Here is a 25,970-nt window from a genome sequence, read left to right on the forward strand (position 1 = left end):
ACATAAAATCCATTCAGACGTGTGATCTCACGAAATCAGACCTAAAATAAACTACATCAAAATGACAAATGGTGCTCAAGATTGATCAGACTGTTGGAAGCAGCAGCTGCATATCAATGGATTCCTGAGGCCGAAAGACTTTGATAATTTAACTTTAATGTGATGCGTAGGACTGTCAGTTGTTGTTGGTGACATGTTTATGTAGAGAGCTTCGTGATACAAGCAACAGCGAAAAGAGGGATTTCACATTTTCCACATAATAAAAGTTAAGTGTGAGGAGGCAACTGTACTTTCTGCAAAAGGCATTTTGATGAAAGAAATATTAACAGAACTTTACAAGATCGTTTGGCCCCACAGAGAAATGTGGGCAACTGACATCAATTCTGCAAATTTCTGCAATTCACAAAATTAGACCATTTACTTGGATGTTGGGAGAAAAAGGATATACTGCACCCAGATAATGTATGTATTCATGCTGTAGTACCTAGCACCATGTCAGCCTTTAAAGGCAGGACTGTTTTGTATTTATTAGCTAAATGACAACAGAAGCAGACAGGATTCATTTCGTCTCGGCTCAAGTCCTGATGAAAGAAATGTCCCCTCAGCACTCTGCAACTTCGTCTGTTTGTGGCAACAATGAATCACAAAAAGATGTCCGAAGGTCGTCCCTTATTGAGTGAAGGCCGCCGCCTCTGTCCACAAGTTGGGATGGGGAAGCAGTTCAGGTCTGAAAACTGACGTTTCATGACTCCCAAAAGTCTGGAGACGTTCGTCCAGCTCAGACGGACAAATCATCAGCCTTCATGTCGCTGGCTTTTGTCAATGCTGAAGACAATCTAGTGAAATGAGGGCTGCTGTTCATGAACCTTGGGCGCGATCGGCCGGCTGGGGACTGGGACGCCGGCCCTTTCAGAGAAAAGTCCGAGCAACGTATCGAAGGAGCCCTCCGTGCCGGAAAAAGATAATGTCCATCTCTGTGTCAAACAGCGCGGTGACAAAGAAGGACTTTCCTTGGCTCGTCTGTAAGAGAACAGAGATGACTTTCACTAAAGAGTTCATTTTATAAGTGCTTTTATTAACATGCAGCTGCACTGGATTTAGGATATAACACATTACTCATAAGAGCTTTATCATGGCCACAATATGTAAAGGCTGTGCCCCTTAGTGGCAACAAAATCAAACAACGTAGCTTTAAATTTGTTAAATATTCTTTGGAATTCATTGACTTGAACTGATTTGACTGATTTAATTGTCAGTTTGATAAATTTTACTTTCCCAGGATAATCCACTCAGTATCAACTCTGCTTTCCAGAGAGTCCTGGGTACAAAACAAACAATAAAACATGAAAGAATCACTTTCTGACTGTTTGACTGACAGTTCCTGCAGCTCACGGCCGGCTGCCTGTTTCCTACCTTGACGGTGAGCTGCTGCCTCGGACTCAGGCTGTCTGGCAGAGCGATGGTGAACCTCTCTTTCCCGCTGAGCTCCAGTGAGTCTGCGCTCTGGCCGGGCAGGAACTGCAGCGGCATGATGCCCATTCCCACCAGCTGGTTCTTGTGCAGCTTCTCAAAGCTCTCAGCGATGACTGCGCGTACCCCCTGTCGACCACAGAGAAGCAGGTGAACGGACAAAACGAGCTCGGCTAATGTGATGTGAGTGCACCGTGTTGAATGAAGGGAAAGTGGAGACTGTAACTTGTTTCCTGCCATGTGGCTTGGTCAGAGGAAAGTGTGGTTCGTGTGTGCTACAGCTTACCAGCAAGTATGGTCCTTTGGCTACCCAGTCCCGGGAGTTTCCAGAGCCGTAGTCTTTCCCTGCCAGGATGATGAGGGGAAAGCCGTCTCTCTGATAGCGCTCAGCTGCCTCGAAGACATCCAGCTGATCAGACACACAGGAAGGTCAGAAGTCTGAACACTGTAACAGCCAGCTTGGTGTTTGTGTTAGCCGACAGGTAAAGAACTACACAGAATCTGTCAAAAAGTGGAAAAAACTGCATTTGAGTTTCCTAATGAATCCTCCTCTGAGCTGCTGGTCTAAACTCTGCACTCACCGTCTGGCCTGAGGGAATGTGCAAAGTCTTGGGGCCTGGTTTGCCGATGAATCGATTCTGGAGCTTGATGCTGGCGAACGTGCCTCTGGTCATCACTGCGTCGTTCCCTCTGCGAGCACCATATGAGTTAAACTCCCGCGGTGTCAGGCTGAGGGAAACATTCAAAGTGAGAGGTCAATAAATTTGAATTTGTGCTGCGACAAAACACCATCTTGTGGTAGTGCGCCTCCGACAACAAATCAAATCACAGTTCACATCCACATCTGTGCTGACTCATAGTATATGAAGTGACGACTCTGAAGGTCTTCACTTACAGCGGAGAGCTTCATCACAATGTTTAAATAAATAATAAACTTTACTATTACAGCTTGTAGGACAGTCTGTAGCCTGGCAACAGCCAAAATAAACAGTCTTGTTTGATTTAGGACGGTGATGAGGACACTGTGTCCACACCATGTAGTAATCTGAAAACAATGTGGATCCTCTGGTCCATCACAGTCTGATATTCTCCAGTCTGGGCTTCTCATAGTCCATCATGACTCTCACCACCAAATCACTGTGCTGTGATCTTTCAGTGAAAGGGCCTTGTGGTGACATTACTGTAGTCAGTAAATCTGCTCTTCCTGGCGTCTGATCTGAAACTGACCGTTTGCTCAGCAGGTACTTGGCAGCCGCGCTGACCCTGGCGATGCTGCCGGCTGGTGAGATGTGGTCTGTTGTCACTCTGTCTCCAAGGAACAGTAAGACATGAGCGTTCTCTATCGACTGAGGCGGTGGAACCTCTTTACTCTGAGACAAAGGGCAAGCAGAGGCAGAGGAGGCACTTATTGTCTTAGCTGCGGTTGTACTTACTTCAACACGTCAAGTCAGGAGACACAGCAAAATAATGATTAGCACAACGACTTACCAACTTGCTGAAGAAAGATGGTGAACGGATATATGTGGACTTGTGATCCCAGGGGAAAACCACCGAGTCTGGACATTCAATGTTCTTCCAAAATGCGTTCCCTTGCTGGAGAGAGAGCACAGCGGGAACAACATTTTTATTTGTATCATCATTAATTCAATGGAGTTCAATGAAAAGACATTAAACAAACAGGAAGAAAGAAAGCTGTCCTCACCTCCATCCTTCCCCTGAGATCCTTAAAAATGGAGGAGATGACTGTGTCCTCTTCGGTCTGTCGGATCTCCTCCCTGGACGGCCAGATGTCACAGAGGTAAACCTCCTTCCCCTCTGAAGTCACACCTGCACCGACAGGATTGACGGTAGCAACATAAAGTCAGCTGAGTCTGAAGAATGTTTTCATTTTGCTCTTTCACAAACAGAAACCAGGAGAGCTTAATATATTCAGACATACAAACGGAACTGATTTTATATTAAAATCAGACACCACAGTTGTTTAGACTGCTCACACTGCTCCTCTGCCACCTGCTCTGCGGCTGATGCATGTCTGCACAAGACACCAAACCAACGTTCACTGTAATCAGCCAAATTCCTACAATCCCCTCATGAACCTCAGGTTTTAGAGGAGCAGCTGACATGCGCCTTCCTTACCCAGAGGTTCTTTCTCAAAGTCGATTCCCACAGTGCCCGCCAGAGCGTAAGCCACCACCAGGGGAGGGGAGGCCAGGTAGTTGGCACGCACGCAGTCACACAGGCGGCCTTCAAAGTGCCTGTTTCCAGATAAAACGCCGCAGGCCACCAGGTCCCCCTAAAACACAGCAGCTCATCATGATCTGACTGCAGTGCTTCTTAAAGATCTGCAGAAACAGCTTGATGTGGAGGTCTTACCTGTTTGATGGCATCCACGACGGCTTCTGGTAAAGGAGCCGTGTTCCCTACACAGGTGGCACAGCCGTAACCAATCACCTCAAAGCTGTGACGTGAAGACAAAGAAATGTAATCATTCAGAACTCCTTTGTGTCTGGTATTTGTTTCTTTGTCTCTTCTCTCACTATGTTTATAAATCTGATTCTGACACAGCTGTCACATGAAAACCCGAATTATGACAGAAGATTATTAACACACGGTCAGTCACACTTCATCAGATCGCTGTGCTGTTACAGGTTACTCCTTGATCACTGAAATAAAAACGCTGTTCAGATATTTCTGAGACTCAGGGGCCGAATTCAGAATGTGTTTGATGAGTGGAGATTTACAGATTAGAAATTAGAAACTTCTTCGTTTCGAGCTGTGGTAACCCTCAGTCAGGTTGTCTTTGAACTGCACATGCAGGTTTGTCCAAGGTCAATTTGTGTGTCTGTGCATGTGTGTGGGGTTGCTGTGCACTCCTTTACCCCAGTTGACTAAAATAAGGCAGGACTCCACTGGTATTGAGGTAGTGAGTGACCATGCCACTTCCAGGAGCCAGGCTGGTCTGAATATAGGGTTTGACAACGAGCCCGGCCTCCACAGCCTTCTTAGCCAGTAGACCTGTGAATAACAAAGAGCAGCTGCGTTATGCAAACGTGTCTGTGGTAAGCAGCCACAGAGAGAACGGGAGCATCACAAAGCAGAATATTAACAGAGAGAAGAAAAGCAGACATGCTAATACAAAAAGACTCTGCTTTCAACAAATCTACGGGCTCATACACAGATGACAGCTGGGAATATTCTCAGCCAAAATCCTCTTTTGACTCAGTGCTTCACCTGCAGTCAGCATGACAGCCGGGTTGCAGTTGTTGGTGCAGCTGATGACAGCAGCGATGACCACCGAGCCGTGGACCAGCTGATACTCCTGACCGCAGTGCAGGAAAGGAACCCGCATGTCCTGCTTCTCCTTAGAGATGTGGAAGCCTTTGAAGCCAACCTGCAGGGAAACCAGTGACAATAAACAACTGGTCTGTAACCCAAATATCTGACTGAATCACACTTATTAGTCTGAGGACTGGCAGAGTAAAGATGCAGACATTGGCATGAAAGTTTTAACGGGCTTTATTTGTACGTTACCTTCTCATCAAGACAACTCTGGAAGTCTTCTTTCATGCTGCTGACTGCCACTCTGTCCTGAGGCCTCTTCGGCCCGCTCACATAGGGCACCATGGAGCCCAGGTTGATCTCAATCACCTGCACAAAGATGAATTTCACTTTACTACGAGAACCATTTCTTCTGCTGCACCCGTGGCTCAATTTTTTGCAAATACAGGTACTGTGAGGCACCTCCAAGCATTCATCTATTCATTATTAATCCTCTGATGGTTCACGCCAAGGTTTGACACATTACCTCAGAATACTGGGGGTCTTCTGAGGGGTCTTCATAGCTTCGGAAAAGTTTTACAGCTTTCATGTAAGACTCCAGCAGTTCAAGTTTTTCCTGGGTAAAATCTGAAAGGACAATTATGACGTGTTAGCGCTCTAAAGCTCTAAACATGGACACATAACAGAGCAGTGAATTCCCTGTGCATCCAAATTAGAAAGGCAGGAATAAATCCAAGAAAAACTCAACAGACTGGATAAACCACTGAACCGCTTTGCAGCTGTTATTAATAATCAGTGTCACTCGGGTGACTCACTTGTCTTTTTAAAGTGCTTGAGTGTGACCTGGTCGACGGGGAAGAAGCTGACAGTAGCGCTGTACTCTGGGCACATGTTGGCGATGGTGGTCCGGTCGGGAGCTGACAGCTGGGAGACACCGGGTCCAAAAAACTCTACAAACTTCCCAGCGATCCCAGCTTGCCGTAAGTGCTTGAAAATCAATGAACATAATACATCAGCACACACTGGAAGGCAAGGTTAAGTGGTTTCCCTTTAAACAGTGCCGCATGCTGCTTCCTGGAACAGTGAATGTAGGAAATGTAGATTTTTGTAGCACATTCAGTTTTGATTCATCACAACTCAAACTATTCCTGACTGTATTCTGATGTGAAGGACTGTTTTTAAATTCTACTGTCCTCCACTCGTGACGTGTGATCTGTGCGTCTCACTGCAGAAATAAAGTCCGGATAACACATGAAGTACAGCCGAGCACTGTTACCTTTGTGATGCCGAGGACGATGTCTATGGAGGTGGTCAGGGGGTTGATGGAGCCCACCAGTTTACAGCCCACCACCTGAGGAAGGGTCAGAGACACCGGCTGGCCCAGCATCACGGCTTCTGACTCGATCCCCCCAACACCTGGTGGAGGGAAACATCACAGACCAAATCTTAGAGACATTTTTAAAGAACAAAGATTTCAGAGTCCATGTTTAAAAATTCTAGTTCTTGAGCAACTTGAGCTTACTTGACCAAGTTTACAACAAATACACGAACAAGTGGGGAGGAAAGTTTTTAAATGCTTTACCCCAGCCCAGGATGCCCAGGCCATTGACCATGGTGGTGTGTGAATCGGTTCCCACCACACTGTCAGGGTAGATGAGACCGTCGCTGACCTGGACCACTCTGGACAGATACTCCAGGTTGACCTGGTGGACTGTACCAACGTCTGGAGGAACCACGTTCACGTTCTTAAATGCTTTAGAACACCACTGTGTAATGGGCAGAGAGGAACAGAGCAACAGTGAGAAAAAGGTACAAACTTGGCTTTGTTCTGGTCTCTAAAGGGGAAAAAGCCAAAATGTAGACTTTAACTTTTTTTGACAAATAAAAGCTACAAACCTGCTAGAAAAGTGTAAAACAATACATTGTGTATGAAGTATTTGTTCTGACACATTGTGAAATATACTGATTCTCTTTCTTTCTTAGAGTTACACCTGAAGGTCGATACCACTCTCAGGCCTGTACAGTAAACATGAAGCTAAAGCCTAGCTTTGCTTTTTCTTAGGACCAGACAAACCAGATACAATATATTAATTAGTGGCCTTCAGAAGTGCTGGGAGGCAGATTTTGCTACTTTGGACAGTCAGGCTAACTGTTTCCCCTTGTTTCCAGTCTTTATGCTAAGCTAAGTGAGCTGGCTGCTGGCGGTAGCTCTTTATCTCGGGGACAGACATGGAAGTTATATCAAACTTTCCATGAATGTCAAAGTTTTCTTTTAATACGTCTCTCCCTCTGATTGTCTGATATACGATAAAACATATATTTGCTCTTTGCTGTACCTTAAAGAACTGAAGTCTTTCTTTGTTTCTGATCAGTTCCATTTCCTGATTCTTCAGAGCTGTTTCAGTTCTGCGGAAAAAGAACAATAAACATGCTAAAGAGGAACTCAGTCAGTGAAAACACGTCCACACATTCAACCTTTTAAAAGGGCTGAAACAAGGTCGCAACGTTTCACTGCTTCCATGTGATTCTTCAAGTTCTATTGAGAGCTTGGAGATATAAAATGTGACACTTTGACAAACAGCAGTGTAGTTTCCATCCTTTCATCTCACATTTCAATCATTTGATAGAATCTAGTGACATGAGAAATGTATGTTACAGACTGATTTTTCACTGCTATGTGAAGCCATATAAACAGTTAGGTGTTAAACTCACTCAGACACAGGCTTCAGGTGGAAAGGGCAGAGGAGAGGAGTATTCTCAATCTGCTGGACAGACGCTGGAGGTCGACCTGGTGAGGCTGGAGGGTCACTACAGGCAGCTTTACTACAAGAGCCCCGCTGGCCCCCACAGTGTGAGCCCCCTCTGGACAGAGGTCTGGAGGGTGTGGATCGGGAAGGACCCTGGCTCTGGTTTGGGCCGTCCCCTCCACCTGGGTTTGGAGTATTCTGTATGGCACTGTGGACAGAGAGAGAAAAGCTCTAAGTATTAAATAACAAAATATATCAAGTAGAGCAGTAACAAAACAAGTGACTTCTAATAATCCAGCTTTCTATGAAATAAAATGATCCACTGATCAGAAGTCAGTTCTGCATCCGTCTTTGAGCTCTATGTTCTCACTTACTTTAGCTCACTGTCAACACGTTAAGGGAAAATATAAATGCAAACACACCATTTGCTATAATCAATCTGTAACGAGTAATCTACGATGAGGTCTGTGGGGCATTTAGGGTTGACCAGGCCGGGGTCCATGCCATGTTTGGCCACAGTGTCCCTCATGGCTGCCAGGTCCACCATGGCAGGAATACCACTGTAAAACGAAACCAGGAGAGGAGAGACAATCAAACCTAACCTTCCTTCAGGGCTTTGCAGGAATACTCAGCTTGTACAAGGCACAGTTGATTTTCATTTTCTTGGTGGTGTCAGGCAGCACAAAGAGAGATCATGATGACAGAGGGTCTCACATGCAAACTCCCTCTGGATCATCTGTTGTACTCACGTGAAGTCCTGGAGAAGGACTCGCGCTGGAGAGAACGGCACCTCGGCTTGGTTCTGCTGCTGCTGCCAGTCCAGAATGTTCTGGACGTCCTCCTCTTTTGTGTAAAAGCCATCGCAGTTACGAAGTGCTGCTTCCAGTAAGACACGGATGGACAGAGGCAGCTTGTCTACACAGAGCAAACAAAAAAACGTTGGTTTAATTTCCCACAGCAAACAATGTGTCATTAAATGTAATCATTTATTAACCATTCACTGTCCTTGATACACAATTATCAACTGGACTTGTTAGGACCATAAAGATGCAAATAAATGCAGGCTCTAAAATGTGAATTCAAAAATGACCTTCATTTCAATGTTTTTAAGACGTCTATCTCCATGCTCTTTAAGAACTTTCACAAGCATATGCTGCGATCCTAGGAAACACCATTGGTAAACACAACCTTATTATGTAGCCTGAACTGCACAATGTGCTGATAGATTTCTACTGTACAATGTCCTACTACTTCCACATTGTGCAGATCTGAGTTAAATAAAAGCGACCTGCAAACACAACATCTGTGTTTAAAACCACTGTGCTTTTTCTTTAAGGCTGAACTCACCATATCTTGGATCATTTAATTTCTGTGGGTTGAAGAACTTGATCCTTCCATCTTTCAGAGTGTCGATTAGATGGCTATATGGGTGCTCTGCAGAGGGAAAACAAACATTTATCCTCATTTTAGCCAGCGTGTTATGAGTACAGAAAATTTCCAGATGAAATCTCCTCAAATCTTTTTTTTTTTGAGCTTGATTTTACCAGCCAAACCTTTCTAACATTTATCCAGTGGGGATTTCCTCAAAGGAGGAACATGTCTAAGAAACTGGCAGGAGGCCTCCATTTTTTTCAATACAATGACTTATTCCATACCATGTTCCTTTTTGTGGTTACTGGCCACTGAGCCGTTGAAAAGTTGAATTTTCAATTAGACTGAAGTGTAAATAAATTTCTATGATGATGTAACAATTAGCAGAATAAAAATGCAGATAAAGGAGAAATGAAAATGATCTTTCTGCTCCTACTCCTGCCTCTGTGGCTTTTAAGTGTAGAAAAATGAGTTCATGCAGGATGTGGTTAGCATAACCAAAATGTTATAAAATTAAGACTGCTGCAGCCCTGCAAAATATCTTTGGCTTAAGAACTGTCCTGTCTTTTGCTTTGAGGATAATGAAACTGTACTGTCAGGGAGTTTCAGTTTGAGATAGACTCAGGTTTGGGCCAATAGACAAATACTGGTCAATTTAAGCTGTAGCTGTTTAATGTTGGGGATATTCTTCTCGGTGTAAAATGAAGCTAAACAAGTGCTGAGCCCTCTTTTGAATCTTGGCACAGCACAACTCACTGGTCTCACAACAGGACATCGTGCTGTAACGTTGGCTCTCAGGTTCCTAGCTTTGAAAACATCATTTCTGTGACTGTTATAACCAAAACTGCAGAGCACACTAGACTTACCCAGCTAGCTTGCTTTTGACATCATTACGTGCTGCTGTTTTGAATGCATGCACTGTAGTTCTGACTTGCAAAATCCCAAATATGTAATTGAACAAAAACAAAAAGGAAGGACAATCATGCAATCGTGCAGAGGTGAGAGTCAAGACCCACACACTTTGAAAAGATGTAGGCACACATGTCACAGAACTGGTTTGGTCTAATTCCTACAATCTTAAAATAAACCAATATGAACGACACACTGGGGGGTTCGTATCTTCTTCATCTGCAGTATTTCCTCTAAACAGTGTTTCACTAACGGTGGGGCACCGCAGCAAGAGCGTGATCACTGCTACTGAAGGCGACACATCAGCAAAGTGCTGTAATTTAGCTCAATTTAACTAAGCAGGCATAAACAAGCTTTGAAACAAAGCTTTTATCACCACTGAATACTGACATAAGAACAGTGTTTGTGCTCTTGACTCCACCACAACACATTTAGCAGCAAAATGAGTGCATGAGTTCATCTTCAAAACATATACTGTATCCACTCATGCATCCAACCATGTCAAATGATACATTTAACATTGTATGTGGACTTAAAATCATTATGGTCAGATAATTCAAAAACAGCTTCTTGCAGATTGCTCCCACGTTTTGCTCAAGCTTAAATTTTTCTGTTGCATTGAGATGACTTTTGTCAGCTAGCGTGCTTTTACATAACTACATGCAAAAACCAAAAGCCATTATCTGACTTAATGCAAAGCAGGCAGAATGGAAAACATGCATAACATACTATTACTAACATACTACTTGAAATGTAACACTGGCTGCTCACTAGTGAGATCTTATGGAGATAACTCCTTATGGGAACCTGTCTGTAATTATATGGCAGTCTTACAGTTTAAAAGAAAAATGTAACAGAACTGACTCTATGCTACACCATCATTTGGGTGTCTCCTTTATCACATAGCGTCCTTTCCACGGTGGCCTATAATCCAACTTTGACCAGACCCATTAGGTGTTCAAAGAAAGAGCAATCCATGTCTTGTTGAGCACGACCCTTGCGAATAATACAACTGCAAAATCACACATTGTAATGACAAGCTGACGTGGTTCAAACATTGTTAAAGTGGCGACTACAATACTGTCCGTTCACATCATCTTAGATCAAACCATCTCTGCATGTGTCCCGATGACAAAGTATGGAAGACAGCTCCAAAGCTAGCTAAGGCTCAGCTTGCTAACACTGGTCCTTATCGGGGAGCACACTCTGGCTAACTAACTACTTATCGTGCGACTGCTGAACGTCTTGAGGAGATAAGACAAAGCAATTAGCCGACTATATAAGTTTAGCTAGAAACTGGGCAAAAATTGTGATATTTAGTGCAGAGCAAAGCCACATTTAGGTTGCGGCATTAGCTAATTTAACAGCTCTTGCTCAGTTGTAGAGCGAACGCTGGTAAGCTAGCTAATGTTAGCTGTTATATCTCCCCCCAGTTTGACGCCGGTACACTTTTATGTAACGTTAAATTAAAGCTAACAACGGTAATTTTCAGGAGAATGGAGTATTTCTTAATCGATTCCAGTCTTTAAGGGTGAAAGGCTGATCGGATGTCGGCTTCCTAGTAAGGTTAGCAGAAGACACCGCTTTACCTTTGACTGGGGAAGTGAGCGCCATGATGACTTCTGAAATCAACACGACCCTTTCTCACGACTGCTCTGGCAACACTGAGCCGACCAATCCGAACACAGAGTCCTGCGGCCACGCCCACTCACAAATAAGACTAAAACCAGCTAAAAACAGTAAATCTTTAAACTGAAGTCCCTTTACAATCCTGTACGATCGTTTTGTAACGAGCTTATCTTACAGGAAATCAGAGTGGTTCTACAACTTTGAACTCATGTGTTGCTGAGCAAGAATTTTGTTGAGTTCATACCCCCATCACTACTGCGAGCTGCAGGTGCCTGAGAGTTCATTCCTAACGCTGGAAACAGTAGTTTGACATATAAAACGGGTTCACTCGTTTATTGGGTCGGTGTTAAGATAACGAATACGCACGCATTTAGCACTGAAACAAAGATGCTGGCATTTTATGAAATCGAAACTTTAAAAAGTAAATACAGCGCAAAACTAATCAGGGCCATTAATTAATCTTAGTGATCGTTTTGCTTTGCATAAAGGTTATAGTTACACAGCTGTTGGACTCTTTATTGAATATTGGATGGTTGAATACAGAAGAGATTTTTTTCCTCTTTAGAGAGAGCACAGTTCTACATACAACATATGTACAAATACAACGCATTTCGCAAAAAAATTGCTGCAGCCTTAAAATTGGAGTCAGTCCATTGGTACCAATATGACTGAAAACATCTTTTATACAGATAAGAATTTACATCCTCCAGAAAATAGTAAAAAATAATACATGTGACATGCTTATGAAATAAATAAAAAAAATGATGGGGTGTCAACAAAGAAAGCCATACTGTAAATGACCAATAGGAGTCATAGTTCCCAGTTATTCATTAATCAAAACGTCTGCCATCGTGTGTAAACACGCACGAGTTGATTTGTGAAAGTGCCTGAACGTGTCTGTGTGACTGTGACTTTAAAAGTGCGGTCCCAAACGTCTCACGTGACAGCGCAGACGAGACTCTTGCGCTGCCTTCAGGGCACCTCCGATTTCCAAGTGGCAAACATTTTAGAGAGAAATATTTGCAACTAAACTACATTTATTTGACCGTTGTAGATACTATGCAGGTTAAAACATAAAACTTATTATCAGTTTATAATATATAATGTATGGTTATAGAACACTAACACTAATAACAAAATAATACTGTGGTAATATAATAGTGATGAGGACCATTCTGCTGCGTGAGTACTTCGATATTTTGATACACATTTGCTGATAGTATGTTGTACTTTTACTTAAGTAGGGCTTTTACTAGTAATGGAGTGTTTTTATATCTTGGTTTTACTACTTTTACTTCAGTAAATGATCTGAGAATTTCTTACAAGCTTTGTTTGTTCATTCGTTATACAAGTTTTTGAAACTCTCACATGTGTATTAGGCCATGAACGCACAGCGTCATCAAATTAGTTAAACAAACCCTTAGCTGAGTAAACATTACCGTTACAACGGTCATGTGGAGGGGAAAACCATTTTCAGAGCTCCTATATTTGTCTCGGGAAAGTCTGTGATGACACAAACAGCACGCTGCACTAAAACACAACCTCTGACCTTTCACCTTTGACAATGTTTGCCCGCAGCAGTAATGGACGGAAGACATGACCCACCTCGGAGCAGAGCAGGCCGTATGAGTTTAACAAAGCAGCTCCGTTTCGCAACATTGACTGTGGAGGTGGGAGGTGAACCCAAGCTACATGACCCCCTAACAGGTGAGTTTACTTGGTGCGTCGACACTAAATCTCGGACTTTTTAACGCATCTAAAGTGTCACTCCTGTTGTTAGCTAGCCAGCACACAGCGCGAGCGAGTTACACGCCGTGACATTGCACGTGCTTCCACCGCCGCTGTTAGACAACAATACGAATGTGAGATTAGCCGATTAGACTTTAGCATGGTGGTGTTTGAAAACTGCTAATGTGTGGTCAAAGATGGAGATAAGAACAAATGAAGTGTTTGTGTCGCTGTCGATCATGCTGACATTCACTGCTTTAGACAACAGCTGTACTGGTTTTCCTTCCCCGTGCGGTTCATTTCATTAGCATGCTAGTAGCGTGTTAGATATGTATTCTGTAATGTAGCATGCTAGTTCAGCCTCTGCATTCTTCTCTGTGGATGAGATTTGTTTTGCTGATAACAAGTAGCTGTGACAAGTCTGTCAGGTCAACCAGGTTGTGACTTGTCCATTAAAGTGTTGCTACAACAGCTGTTTCTTAACGTGACTTACACACACACACACACACACACACACACACACACACACACACACACACACACACACACACACACCAGTAACTACCCAAATTTAATACATCAGTGGGTCAATTCATTCATTCTCCACATATTTATTGGATGCTTTAATGGACTAAGACTTCATGCAGTGCCTCTTCGGTCTGCTCAGCTACCAAGTTCCTGATTTTTGAATACCATGTTTTATGTATTTCCATAATGAATAGTAATTGCATAACTCAAGGTAATACTGGCCAGTTGCAGATCAGCCTGCCTAGGTAAGGACTGTGAAGAGGAGAAATTACCCTGGTTATTGTAATGATTCACGAAATTCAAGGTTCAATACGTAACCGTTTTGAAACTTACTGTGGACTCAAACAAGTTTGACAATTGATTAATCAGTTTTGTCATGTCTTGGATTTTGTACTGCTACACAGACAAACAAGCAATTTTCAGACATAAGCTTTTGTATTTTGCATTTGACATGCATTTTTATTTTTAGTTGCATTCTTACTCAAGATTTTAATTGAGCACCTTGTATTGATGCTCTATGATGCAGCCCCACATTATTACACATATAGTTATGATTTAGTCTGTAATTCTGTTGGGAGTCATCCAGGGATCAAACAGTCCAAATTCGGAATTACTGAATATTTGGGTGAAGCAGGTTCTTTCATTTGATCACAGAGATTTACTAAAGCTCAATGTTCTCAATTACAGATGTAATGGCAGTCTGAGGGCTGACGACTGCAGATATGTGGCTTTAGGGGTGCAGTACTTCCCTCGCCAGCATCATGCAGCAGAAAGGTGCGATACAAATTATCGAATGGGAGGACCTGGACAAGAGGAAGTTCTACTCCCTGGGTGTGTTCATGACCTTGACCACCAGGGCGACTGTCTACCCGGCCAGCCTTATTCGCACTCGACTCCAGGTGCAGAAGGGGAAGGCCCTCTACTCCGGCACCTTCGATGCTTTCTGCAAGATCCTGCGAGCTGAGGGCGTGCAAGGCCTCTACCGTGGCTTTTTGGTCAATACGTTCACCCTGATCTCAGGACAAGCTTATATCACTACCTATGAACTGGCGAGAAAGTATGTGTCCCAGTACTCACCCAGTAACACTGTGAAGTCAGTGGTGGCTGGAGGGGCAGCATCCCTGGTGGCCCAGACCATCACTGTGCCCATAGACGTTGTGTCTCAGCAGCTGATGATGCAAGGACAGGGGGAACACCTGACTCGCTTCAAAGCCAAACCCAAAATGATGCTTGCGGCAACCAAACGCAGACTGACTTTCGGGCAAACTCGTGACATAACGGTGCAAATATTTGCAGCCGATGGTTTCAGGGGATTTTACAGGGGCTACGTGGCGTCGCTACTCACGTACATCCCAAACAGTGCACTCTGGTGGCCTTTTTATCATTTTTATGCAGGTAAGACAACACTGGTTTATAGTAGGTGTTCTTAGCTGTCACATGCATGGTAGAGAGCCTGTGAGAGTATGTTTCTGTTGCAGTTCAGTTTAGTCACAGCTCTACTTCAGCAATTGCTCTCAAATTTAAATATTATAATTTAATTTTTAATTAAATTTATTGGCCTTTGACTGTTTTTTATATTCTTTGCATTTACAGAGCAGCTGTCCTTGGTGGCACCAAGTGAGTGCCCCCATCTGATTCTGCAGGCTTTGGCAGGACCAATGGCAGCAGCAACCGCCTCCACCATCACCAACCCCATGGATGTTGTTCGAGCAAGAGTACAGGTAAACACTGAAAGCCACCTCTGTACACCGCACTTAAGCTGCCCTTTAATTCGTATTTAGAGTTAAGGTAGTAAAAAAAAAGCCAGTAAATGTTCATCATTTACTTTCCAGGAGCATTTGACTTAACTCACACAAAGGTTTGATAGAGAGGAGAAAGCATGAATGAACACAAGCTTGTCAAGCAGCTGGGGTGAACCTTCATGTGTGCAAGCCAACAACGGTTGGTGTAAAGAGCGTCAGTCTGTTAGTCCATAAATCAGCAGATAACATTGAATAAATGTCAGATGCTCTCCACACCTACTGGTTTGTGTAGAGAGCATCAGTCTATTAGTCCGTAAATCAACAGATTACACTAAATAAATGTCACCTCTCTTTCAATATTGAATTGGCACCTTGCAACAGATTTTCCACAGAATCAGACCCTCAGTGCAGAGATCTGTCAACACCAAGTACAGCTGGAGTCAGCTGCTTTTCTCTGCGGCTACACTTCCAGTTTCCAAACATTACTCGGTTGTTTCTCAACTTGCTCTTGGTTGCAGTGCAGCATTAAGCTGATTGGACAGGCTGGTAGAAGTGTGTGTGTGTGTGTGTGTGTGTGTGTGTGTGTGTGTGTGTGTGTGTGTGTGTGTGTGTGTGTGTGTGTGTGTGTGTGTGTGTGTGTGTGTGTGTGTGTGTGTGTGTGTGTGTGTGTGTGTGTGCGCGTGTGCTTGTGCGCGCGCGCTGGACACGCATGTTCCTCTTATGTTTTTGTAGACTCTGCAGGTTTAATTAGTTTCCCTTTCTTCCTTTCATCACTTCATTTGATCTAGTACTTCATAACAAAGACCACAGAGCTGAACGTTGACATAAATTAGATCTTGCCTTGAAACTATATTTCTTAAAATTAGTTGATGTAAGAGTTTAGTCGCTGCTCTGGAGCTTTTGATCGTATAGCGCGCTCTTCCTCAGCAGATGTTCACTGTGGTTCACTATAAAGACTTTTCGTCCATGTTTTTGTAAAAGTTCAGATGAGAAATTCATTTTTGACTTTTGGAAACAGAAGTTGACAAAGTAATCTCGCCATGAGGTCCATTTCGCAGCTGTTCTGTAGATGATTTAACCCTCTCCTGTCTGTTACAGGTGGAGGGACGATCATCGGTTATTGAGACCTTCAAGCAGCTGCTGGCGGAGGAGGGCGTCTGGGGGCTGACCAAGGGGCTATCGGCCCGCATCATTTCCTCCCTGCCCACGTCGGTGCTCATCGTGGTTGGATACGAGACTCTGAAGAGACTGAGCCTGCGAGCTGATCTGATAGAGTCCAGACACTGGTGAAAGGCCAGAGGGGCCAGACTTCCCCTCAACACAGACGGGCAGGAAAGGAGATAATGACCCAAACCTGTGGCCAGTCTCTGCTCAGCTGCTTCCACATGCCTTTAGATCTGTGTTGTTTTAATGCAGGTATGATGCAACAGAGTGCAAGTTTGTCTTGACGTACATTTGGGAGCTACAGGTGTTACGACTTAGCCCTTTTCTGTTTCTCAGACCCATTTCTGCTGTTTTTTTCTTTCTTTTTTTGGTTTAACTGTTACTGTACAACATTAAGGTATATGTGAATATAATGTTCTACAGTTCCCCCATTTAAAAACAGAAAACATGACAGATCTTTAAATTCTGGACAATGACTGAGAAGTCTCAAGGACAGCAGGTCAGTCAAGTCCCTTTTTGATTAGGACTGCCTGTACTGTATTTTTTAACAATGTGGAACGACTGAAGCGGTGTGTTTTCCATGCCTGGACATGCAGCGGTACAGGGGTTTTGTTTTGTTGTGCTTTTTTACTGTGTCATGCTCTAACTCCACAGAGGGAGCCTAAGCTTGTGAACACTTTGCACACCTTCTGAAGTCACATTGGCTGCGTTCAGTTTTTAAAAGCAGGAGCTACTCTGCAGCAAACTGTGTATTTTAAGAGACTTTGTGACGAGGCCAGTGTAACGATTTCAATGTGCCAAAGTCTGGAGACACAAATGCCGTTTGTCCCACTGAGCAGATAAGGAGCAGAACAGTTTGACATCTGCATGCATTCCAGTGAATCCAAAACTTCACGCAGAGGTGTGAAACGTTGTGTTTTGGTCTAAATGAAGAGATTAGATTTGATATTATAGCAATGTTGTGAAACTGTACAGAAGAAATGAGTGTGTCTTCAGTGTAATGATTAAGCTTCCAGTCATGTATTTAAAACCTGTTCGATGTTCTGTTCACTCACAGGACAAGAAATATTTTATCTCGAGGTCTTTTTGAAATCTGGCCCAGGTTTGTGTAGTTCAACCTAAAGCCTTTCTGTCGATGTGTCCTGTTATTTATTTTCCTGTCAAGTCAGTGGTGCAGGTGTCATGATGAATTCTACGTATAGATGAGTTGATTGGGCCAAACAGGCAGGTGTTTCTTCTTTTCGTGTAATCAAACTGTACACAAAGTGAAGCTTGACTGCAGAGATGAGAAAAGCGGGGATGCAGCAGGAGACGTGCTAACGTAACATTACAGGCCACGTCAAAAGGGTGGAAATCCAGCGTTTTCCACAGTGACCACTAATTCTGAATTGCGCTGTGTGTTATTTACACTGTTCAGGATGACACAGGATCAAACCTGCAAGCCAAATCTGCTGTTTGGTTAACACACATGACAGCAGCAGCAGACGCACCTAAAACTCCACAGTTGCCTTCAGGTGTCACTCAATGTGTTAGGTATGTCAACATGATTACTGTTAGAAATGATCATGCAGGTGCCGCCATGGTTACAAGTGACTGACTGCCAGAAAACATCTGTGAGGTTTCTTTCTTTTATAAACTGGGAAATGTTTTTGTATTTGATGGAAAGCAGCACCTTCCTCTCTGTACAACACAATGACACAAGTACATGAGCAAAATTAATGGACTGTTTCCCAATATGGAAGAAGTGCTACTATTATATTTGCCATCTACCCGCTGTTTGTGTAATATCCAAGAATTGTTAAAGGTACAGTTTGATGTGTTTTAAACATGCAGAACTTGTGGATCTTTGATGGAAAGTAATAAAGAAGTCTGAATCACTGCAGTAAATAGTAAGTTTTATGATCTGTGCACTTAAATGCTCTTTAACATCAGGATGTCTTCAGGCTGTAGTACACCCACTCGGCCACTGGATGGAGCACTACATATTTAATCTGCATGCTGCTGCTGAAAAGACCCCTCTGAAGCTGTAATTCCTCAGTGGAGTGAGGATGTAAAAACCAAGTACTAGAAAAGTTAAATGAGTGAATGAGAGATAAAGTAAAACGTTCTCGTTGAACCAACTGAAGATTAAAGAAGTATAAAGCTTTATATCTATTTTTACACCCAATTTCAATGATTTAACTAACAGTATTATCTAGTGATGAAAGATGTTTAGTTTACAAATGCTGTTCTCAGATGAGATCATTGGCATAAAAATGATCAATAACTGCTTCAAAAAACACTACAGAAACAAAAGTACAAAAGCAACCCTTTAATTTGACCACAGTGGGCCAGTGCAAAAAAAAAAAAGTATTTCATTTACAGCTTGTCCCCCACCCCCCCACTCCCACAGTTATCAGCTTCAGCTGCTTTGAGTAAACAGCTCTAGACGTCCCCTCCTCTTGTAGCCCCTGCTGGACGGCGTCCATCACATGGGGCAGTCGTAGATGTGGATGGCTCGGTCGTCTCCGGCCGAGATGATCTTTGAGCCGGTGCTGTTGTACTTAACACTCCACACCTGGACACGACAGGGACAGAAAGGACAGGGGATTTGAGTAACACACGAATAAGCCATCGTCACAATTTAGAAAAAAAGACAGACGAATGAAAAGACGGACAGCAGTGGAGCTGTCTGACATACGACCATGGACCCTTTGAATAGACAGGATTCACTACATGTTTTAATTACAACCCTGGTGCCAAAGAAGTTAGGACGCTGTGTAAAACATTAAAAACAATCAATTATTAACACGCTGTTTACTGACAAAAGTGACAAAGTGGTCACAGATGCTATTCTTTGATCTTCTTGTAACTGTGTCAAAAATGCAAGCAAACGACGTTAATCTGATGAGAGACCTTGCAGAGCAGAGACCTCGACAGACCAGGGCTCAAAGAATGCTCTGAATACAGAAAACAAAGCAAAGCTGAGCTCTGCGCTGTGGGTTTACTGGCTCTGCAGTCATTTCACAATGACACAAACAAAACAATGTGGCAGAGTCGACCGCCTCCAATCTCCTCTCTGAGGAGCTGTGCTCTTTCAATTAGAGGCTTTGCTGGAGCACAGATGGACCTCCCCACAGGCGTCTGCAAACAGGGATCTAATGCCAGCTGGGATTATTGGTTTTGCCTGAGCAGCAGCATCAGAGAAGGGTCAAGCAAGGGTCCGCTCCGTGACGTTGGTCATATTGACTTCCCAACACGTCAGCACCTACAGCGGACATATTTGCTCACTCTGAATTTGATTATAAGACACTGGCTGAGGAGATACAGGGTTATCTGCGTCACCTGGTCTTGATGGTCGAAGAAAGTGTTGATACACGCTCTGGAGCCGGCGTCCCAAACCTTCACACTCTTGTCAGACGAGCTGAGAGGGACAGAGGACAGAGAACATTTGACAGGTTTTACAGCTCTTCTGAGAAACAATCGTCATCGTCTGTGAGCTGAAAAACACTTCTTCATCTTCAGGTGACTTTACCCCTGAGGCTGTTCTGAAGTTTCATTTTACCTTGAGACAAAATGTGTGTCGTCTGGGGAGAAGGCGACGTTAAGAACCCAGGATCCATGTCCACTCAGAGTGCCGGCCAGGTTGGCATGTTGCCTGTAAAACAAATTTTATCAGAGCAAACAAATGCTCCTTTTCTCCTTCTATTCTGTTCATTTCTGTGCTTGTAATTTGTAACATCTGTAATGCAGTAACATCCCATCCCTTCCCTTTTTTTTGTGCGCTTTCATTTTCATTATGTTTTGAGTGTCTTTGGCACAGAAACAGCCAAAACTCACACATCATAGATTTTGATGTAGCCATCGTCGGAGGCTGTGACGAGTAGCTGGGAGTCGGGGGAGAACGTGAGGGATCTGATGGGCATGGCGTGACCTGAGGAGAGAGGACACAGTCGCTCAGTTAGCTCCCTCACTGAGTCCTGAGGTGACGGTGAGCTCTGCTGTGGGCAAAGGTTCAAACAGTCTGGCTCTTTTTCATCCCTACTGCTAAAACACTTTGTGCATGAACGTGTCTAAATGACATGTGTGATGTATGCATTTACTAAAATCATTCAAAATGTGCAAAATTTTCTTCTACTGACTAAAGTCTACAACAATATACTTCTTCACATGCCAGCACATGCTCGAGGCAAATTGAAATTTTGTACTGTTTGTACTTTAGTCTTGATCTCACGTGGAGTCACTTCTTCCCTGAAAGTTTTAACTGTCAGATCAACCCCGTGCTAAAAACTGAACTGATGAGTCGAATGAAAGAAGACATTCGTTTACAGGGTTCGTGAAGCTTTTTAACAGTAAAGTTCAAGCATTTTTCAAGGAACATAAACCAAAAAGCCTTTATCATTATATCTAAGTTGTTACTATAAATGAAACTGTGAAGAATAAAAAAATTGGAGAAAGCCTCTATATCAACACAAGGAGAAAACAAACAAATATGTCCTTTCATCGGATCGTTTCATTTCAAATATCCAAAGATTTTTGGTTTACATGTGAGATTGTGAAGATTAAACACCAGATTATGTTGAAAGTATATCTGAACTGAGGCATATTCAAAAAGCTGTTAAATTTAAGCATTTTTCATACATGAAACTGTTGAAAGGTGAAGTGATTCAGGGAATTTAGCAGGCAAAAGCTAAACATCTTATTGTTGCTGCTTCCTCTGCTTTACATCATCCTAAATTTAATTAGATGTTAGTTGAACAAAACAAGCGCTCTGAAGACGCCATTGTGACCATGGAGTGAGCATCTTTCAGTATTTCCTCACATTTAATGATCAAAATCATGAATCAAAAACACAACTTAAAGAATACTTCTAATGAAACACTCACTCATTGCCTCCCTGATGAATATGAATATTTGAACCCACCTTCCAGCGTGTGGAGCAGCTTTCCAGTGGCAATGTCAAAGATGTTGATGATTCCATCGATGGCTCCGCTGGCCAAATATTTCCCATCAGGGCTCTGAGGGGCAAAAGAGAATAAAAAAAAACAAGCTACAGTTTATTAAGACAAATGTGAGCTATAGCGAGTCCTAAAAGCCTTTAAAAACAGCCATGACGGCGAGGCCTCAGCCCTCAGAGACGACACCACCCAGCCAATCAGACGGACGATTTACGGTCCCTTACGTAAGCTATACTCAGGATGAATTTCCCTCGAGTGTCCAGAGAATATTCCTTCTTGCCGCTTTCCACACCGAAGATGTTGACCTTGCCCAGATGGCTTCCTGTGGCGATGTGCTTAGAGTCCGGGGAGAAGGCGACTGACCACGCATCGACTAGAGAGGAGAGCAGAAAGACAGAGGATGACCACATCGAGCTGATTTGAACAAGAACAAGACATCAAATCTACTTTCTGCTCTATTTATAAGCTAAACATTCTGGCCTAAATCCACAAAAAGAAAACAAATGGGACTCCTGACGAACCCAAATACACCAAAATACAGTATGTCCAAAGAGGGGGGAAAAAGGGTGTTTAATCCACTGACCCAGACCAACCACTGAGTGAAAGCAAGTGTCACTAATGGAAGATGACATGGCATTTAGATGAAGCACAGTCTGATTCAACACACATTCTGGGTGTGGGGTTTCTGAAAGGTGAGAGTGGAAAAAACAAAACGAGCTCACTGTGCTACACGGCAGAGCAGACAAGCTGTCATCCCCCTGCAGGTTTGTTTTAATCCTAAACTGGGTGACCACTTCGTTTGCAGTGACCTCATTCCACTGCCAGACAGTATAAAAAAAAAAAAAAATCCTAAATGAACCGCATGAACGAGGTCAAATAAACGATGTTTAGGCGGGTTATTTAAAAGGAGTTTACTTACAGGTACTGGAGTCTCAGAAATGATTGATAATAATAAAAAAGTACAAAGGCTGCAGGAAATGATCATTTTTAACTATTCTGATGATTATTTTCTCAATAATAGAATAAAAAAGGTTTCCATCAAAAGTCAGAAAATAGTCTTAAAATGTCATTAAATAATCTGTTTTGCCCGACCGACAGTGAGAAGCTGAAACCATCAAATCATTCTGCATCTTTGCTTGAAAACTATTAATCTAGAATCATTCTGTCCATCAGCTAATGAACTAATTGTTTCAACTCCAGACAGAAAGTTCAGTAGACAAGAAATACACGGTGTGTGTAAGTGGGGCTGTTACAGTCATTGATCAGCTTGAGAGATCAATAATTCATCTGCTAAGTTAATGGATGTAAGTCAAAGTGCAAAGGGAAGCGAGATCTCTCTATTCAACAAAACATCCCAGTGCAAACCAATCAATGAAATAAAGTCAGTGCTCGTCCGAGGCCCCGTCTCACCTGGACCGGCGTCCATGGACTTGATCTGTTTTCCAGACTCCAGGTCCCAGAGGCGGATGTGAGCGTCGAGGGAGCTGGAGGCAGCAATCGCTCCGTTGTGACTGATGTCCACTGACACCACGCCCAGCTGGTGTCCCTCCAGAGTCCACTGCAGCTCCAGCTTCTCGTCTGACCTGCAGGAGGAGCGTGGCGCAGAGATTATTCCGTCACGTCGAGTCCAATAAAGTCAACCTTTAAGGCCACATGGGCGAGAAGTTCTCAGAATAAAGAGATTCAAACATCCCATGACAAGAGGGCAAAGTCCATCTGCTGGTGAATATCAAGCCATCAAAAGCTCTAAAATGCTATTGTGGCAAAAATCATGAGCATCATTATTTTGGTCAGTTTGAGATCAGGATTATCTACTTTTACAGCTGAAAAGGAAAGGGTGCGCTGGATTTATAACACAAGACAAAAGGAGAGCGTCACTGTGAAACAAAGTGCAGCACAGGAACTGAGGGCAACATTTGATTAATTGTTTTTGTTCAAGTTCATTTCACATAGCACATCCAACAAAGATTTATGACACACTGGGTCAGAGAAAAGAAAGAAAACAAAAACAATAATGATATCGCTACCGTAGACTTGTATTCCTGACTGCAACCTGGAATTAAACTTTCCGGATCTGACGCACAGCTCGATTGTTACAGACGTGCCTCAAGGCGAGTGTCTAAAGTCACGTTGGTCAGTCTGCCCAGACAATATCTGTCCTCTACAGCCATAAAAGTGCTAGAGAGGACATAAACAAGCATGCTCTTGCCGTCTCCATATATGGTCTTAATCAATTCACTGTCTCACTGTAATCAGTTTTATTGTTTTTGTTTTGTCAGTCACACTGTTGATTTTAATTAACTGTGGAAATGAGGAGTAGTGTTAAAATGAAACACTGACCATTTCCAGACTTTCACCATATCATCTAGGGAACCAGTGACAATAGTTTCCGTCCCATCCGCCTCACTTTTCCCCCACGCTGCCGTCCAGATAGCATCATCATGTGCTGAGAGGAAACAAACACGGGTTAAAACTCTGAGTACAGTGTGAGTACAAGCAGCGGTTCACACCTGAACCTAACAGGGCTGATGGGAAAAGCATTTAAAAGATCAAATCTAATAATATTCTATCTATTGTTATTGTCAATGATAATGTGTCTGAATACTTTCTGACCCTCAGTGTGTAGCACAGAAATCTCTATTTTGTATTGTTTTCAACCGTGCATATGAGTAACAACTTCTCTGTTTGAATACACACTTTCAGAATACACAACTGAAGACTAAAATAAATGTCAATTCAATTTCAATTCCATTAAAAAAGAAAGGCGATCCATTTGTCCACCATGTGACTCACCGTGCTCTTGCTTGAATAGAATGCTGTACTGAAATCAAAGCACAAGCTTACAGTTAATCTTCCACACAGAAAACAAAGTGAGGAAATGTTGGAAATATTAAGTTATTTGGACTCGTTGCTTACTTGTGTGCTCATTTTTCAGTATTGGGAGTCGGAGAGCCAGTTAGATGACTTTAACCTGAAATCAACAGTAAGCTGTGTTAGATTTGACAAAGCAGGACGTGCTCATTAAACAAAAATGTAACTGTCACTTGCTTGTTTACAGTGGTGGAATGTAACTAAGTACATTTACTCAAGCACTGTATTTGAGTACAGATTTGAGGTGTTTTAATAATCGTTTCTGCTTTTCCTTTTACTAATTGTGTTTAATGAATTTTTAGGATTGGACTATTAGCTGCACAAAATAAGCTTTGTGAAAGTGTCACTTTGGACTCTGGATAACTGTGACAGCATTTATTGGATTTTTACAAACTAATCAATCAACTGGTTAATGTAGAAAATAACCAGCATATTAACCCATAATAAAAACAGTTGTATTCCTTTAACAGACTAGTTAGAATTAGCTCCAATTCATTCAGCTATAAGAGTAAAACAATGCTTTTACATTAATTAGTAATAATAGTTCAATTATATCATATATAGTATCATAATAGCCACAGGGGCAATTTATTTACATTGAGTGCTTTTGATACTTCAAGTACATTTTCCTGATTATGCTTAAGCAGCATTTTCAGTGAAGGACTTTCACTTGTAACAGAGTATTTATTTATTTATTTATTTATTTGGTTACAGTTTGGCATTAGTACTGTGCTTTTAAAAGATATCAGTAACGTTACTTCCTCCACTTTGGATGCCAACAGGAACATACCTTATGGACAAGAGATTACATTTCGAGACTTTCCACAGTTGATTACCACAAAAACGACCAATAAATGAAACTCAAGTTTAGCAGCAACACATCTGTGCAGCTGCACAAATTAAAAACTGGTAAAATGCTATGGCTAACAGAAGCTAGCAGTGACTTGCAGCGGTTATCATAGCAGGTTAGCGCTGCGTCCAGTTGGCAACAAAGTGCGCTTTGCTGTTTTAACGGTTACCAGAATGTCCGGTGGTCGCCCTGTTTAATAGAATGTCTACGTAGACGATAGATAAGTTATTATATGACATAATATGCGCCCACGTACCTTCAAATTTCGTTAATAGATGTTTTAATCAATTTCTGGAACTCGATGATTTACATGTGAGAAGCCATGACAACATCGGCGTAACTTCCGCTTTCGTCTTCTTCGTTTGTTACATTACAGGTGGCGAATAGGGCCGGAAGCTCACTATCGCCACCAGCGGAACTGTGGGGGCAAAGCGTTCCTACAGCGATTACTAATGGAGAGAATATATTTGAAACGATTCATGTAATCTTAAAAAAACACTGGCAAAATGATTCATTCATTTAATAGACGTTTGAAATAATAAAGCGGATAAAGATGAACAATGATTCAGGTAAATATACAGAATAAGCCAGTTAAATGGGAGTGAGCTAGAATTGACACGGGCATGGTGACAAAACTTAATGACAGGGAAACATCCTGTCAAAAAGTATAGATAATTAAAAAAAATAAACAACTGTAAGAAACATATATTTGTGAATGGAAAGATTGATAAGTACTCGGTGGAAT

The 25,970-nt window shown here is 42.6% G+C and overlaps 3 protein-coding genes across 3 annotated transcripts; 1 reads left to right on the top strand and 2 right to left on the bottom strand.

The window, feature by feature from the left end:
* Positions 1-136: 136 nt before the first annotated feature.
* ireb2 (iron-responsive element binding protein 2) lies at positions 137-11,410 on the bottom strand. The gene is made up of 22 exons (XM_070972423.1): positions 11,366-11,410; positions 8,844-8,930; positions 8,246-8,411; positions 7,919-8,056; positions 7,462-7,704; positions 7,086-7,155; positions 6,332-6,515; positions 6,026-6,165; positions 5,565-5,736; positions 5,276-5,376; positions 5,002-5,118; positions 4,702-4,861; positions 4,350-4,485; positions 3,844-3,928; positions 3,607-3,763; positions 3,173-3,297; positions 2,959-3,063; positions 2,698-2,840; positions 2,052-2,199; positions 1,757-1,879; positions 1,414-1,599; positions 137-1,020 (listed from the first exon to the last, which is right to left on the bottom strand). The coding sequence occupies exons 1-22, from the start codon at positions 11,388-11,390 to the stop codon at positions 910-912; spliced, it is 2,922 nt and encodes a 973-aa protein (XP_070828524.1). The 5' UTR covers positions 11,391-11,410; the 3' UTR covers positions 137-909.
* A 1,372-nt stretch (positions 11,411-12,782) lies between these two features.
* Positions 12,783-18,450, top strand: slc25a44a (solute carrier family 25 member 44a). Its single transcript, XM_070972891.1, has 4 exons — positions 12,783-13,112; positions 14,349-15,056; positions 15,255-15,382; positions 16,502-18,450. Exons 2-4 carry the CDS (start codon positions 14,423-14,425, stop codon positions 16,691-16,693), a joined length of 954 nt encoding a protein of 317 aa, XP_070828992.1. The 5' UTR covers positions 12,783-13,112; positions 14,349-14,422; the 3' UTR covers positions 16,694-18,450.
* Positions 18,443-25,582, bottom strand: skic8 (SKI8 subunit of superkiller complex). Its single transcript, XM_070972892.1, has 11 exons — positions 25,482-25,582; positions 24,421-24,475; positions 24,298-24,325; positions 23,845-23,950; positions 22,915-23,087; positions 21,729-21,877; positions 21,471-21,564; positions 20,387-20,480; positions 20,112-20,204; positions 19,892-19,970; positions 18,443-19,124 (listed from the first exon to the last, which is right to left on the bottom strand). The coding sequence occupies exons 2-11, from the start codon at positions 24,430-24,432 to the stop codon at positions 19,035-19,037; spliced, it is 918 nt and encodes a 305-aa protein (XP_070828993.1). The 5' UTR covers positions 24,433-24,475; positions 25,482-25,582; the 3' UTR covers positions 18,443-19,034.
* Positions 25,583-25,970: the final 388 nt, after the last annotated feature.

The sequence above is a fragment of the Chaetodon trifascialis genome, chromosome 10 (genome assembly GCF_039877785.1).
Source record: "Chaetodon trifascialis isolate fChaTrf1 chromosome 10, fChaTrf1.hap1, whole genome shotgun sequence".
Classification (NCBI taxonomy): domain Eukaryota; kingdom Metazoa; phylum Chordata; class Actinopteri; order Chaetodontiformes; family Chaetodontidae; genus Chaetodon; species Chaetodon trifascialis.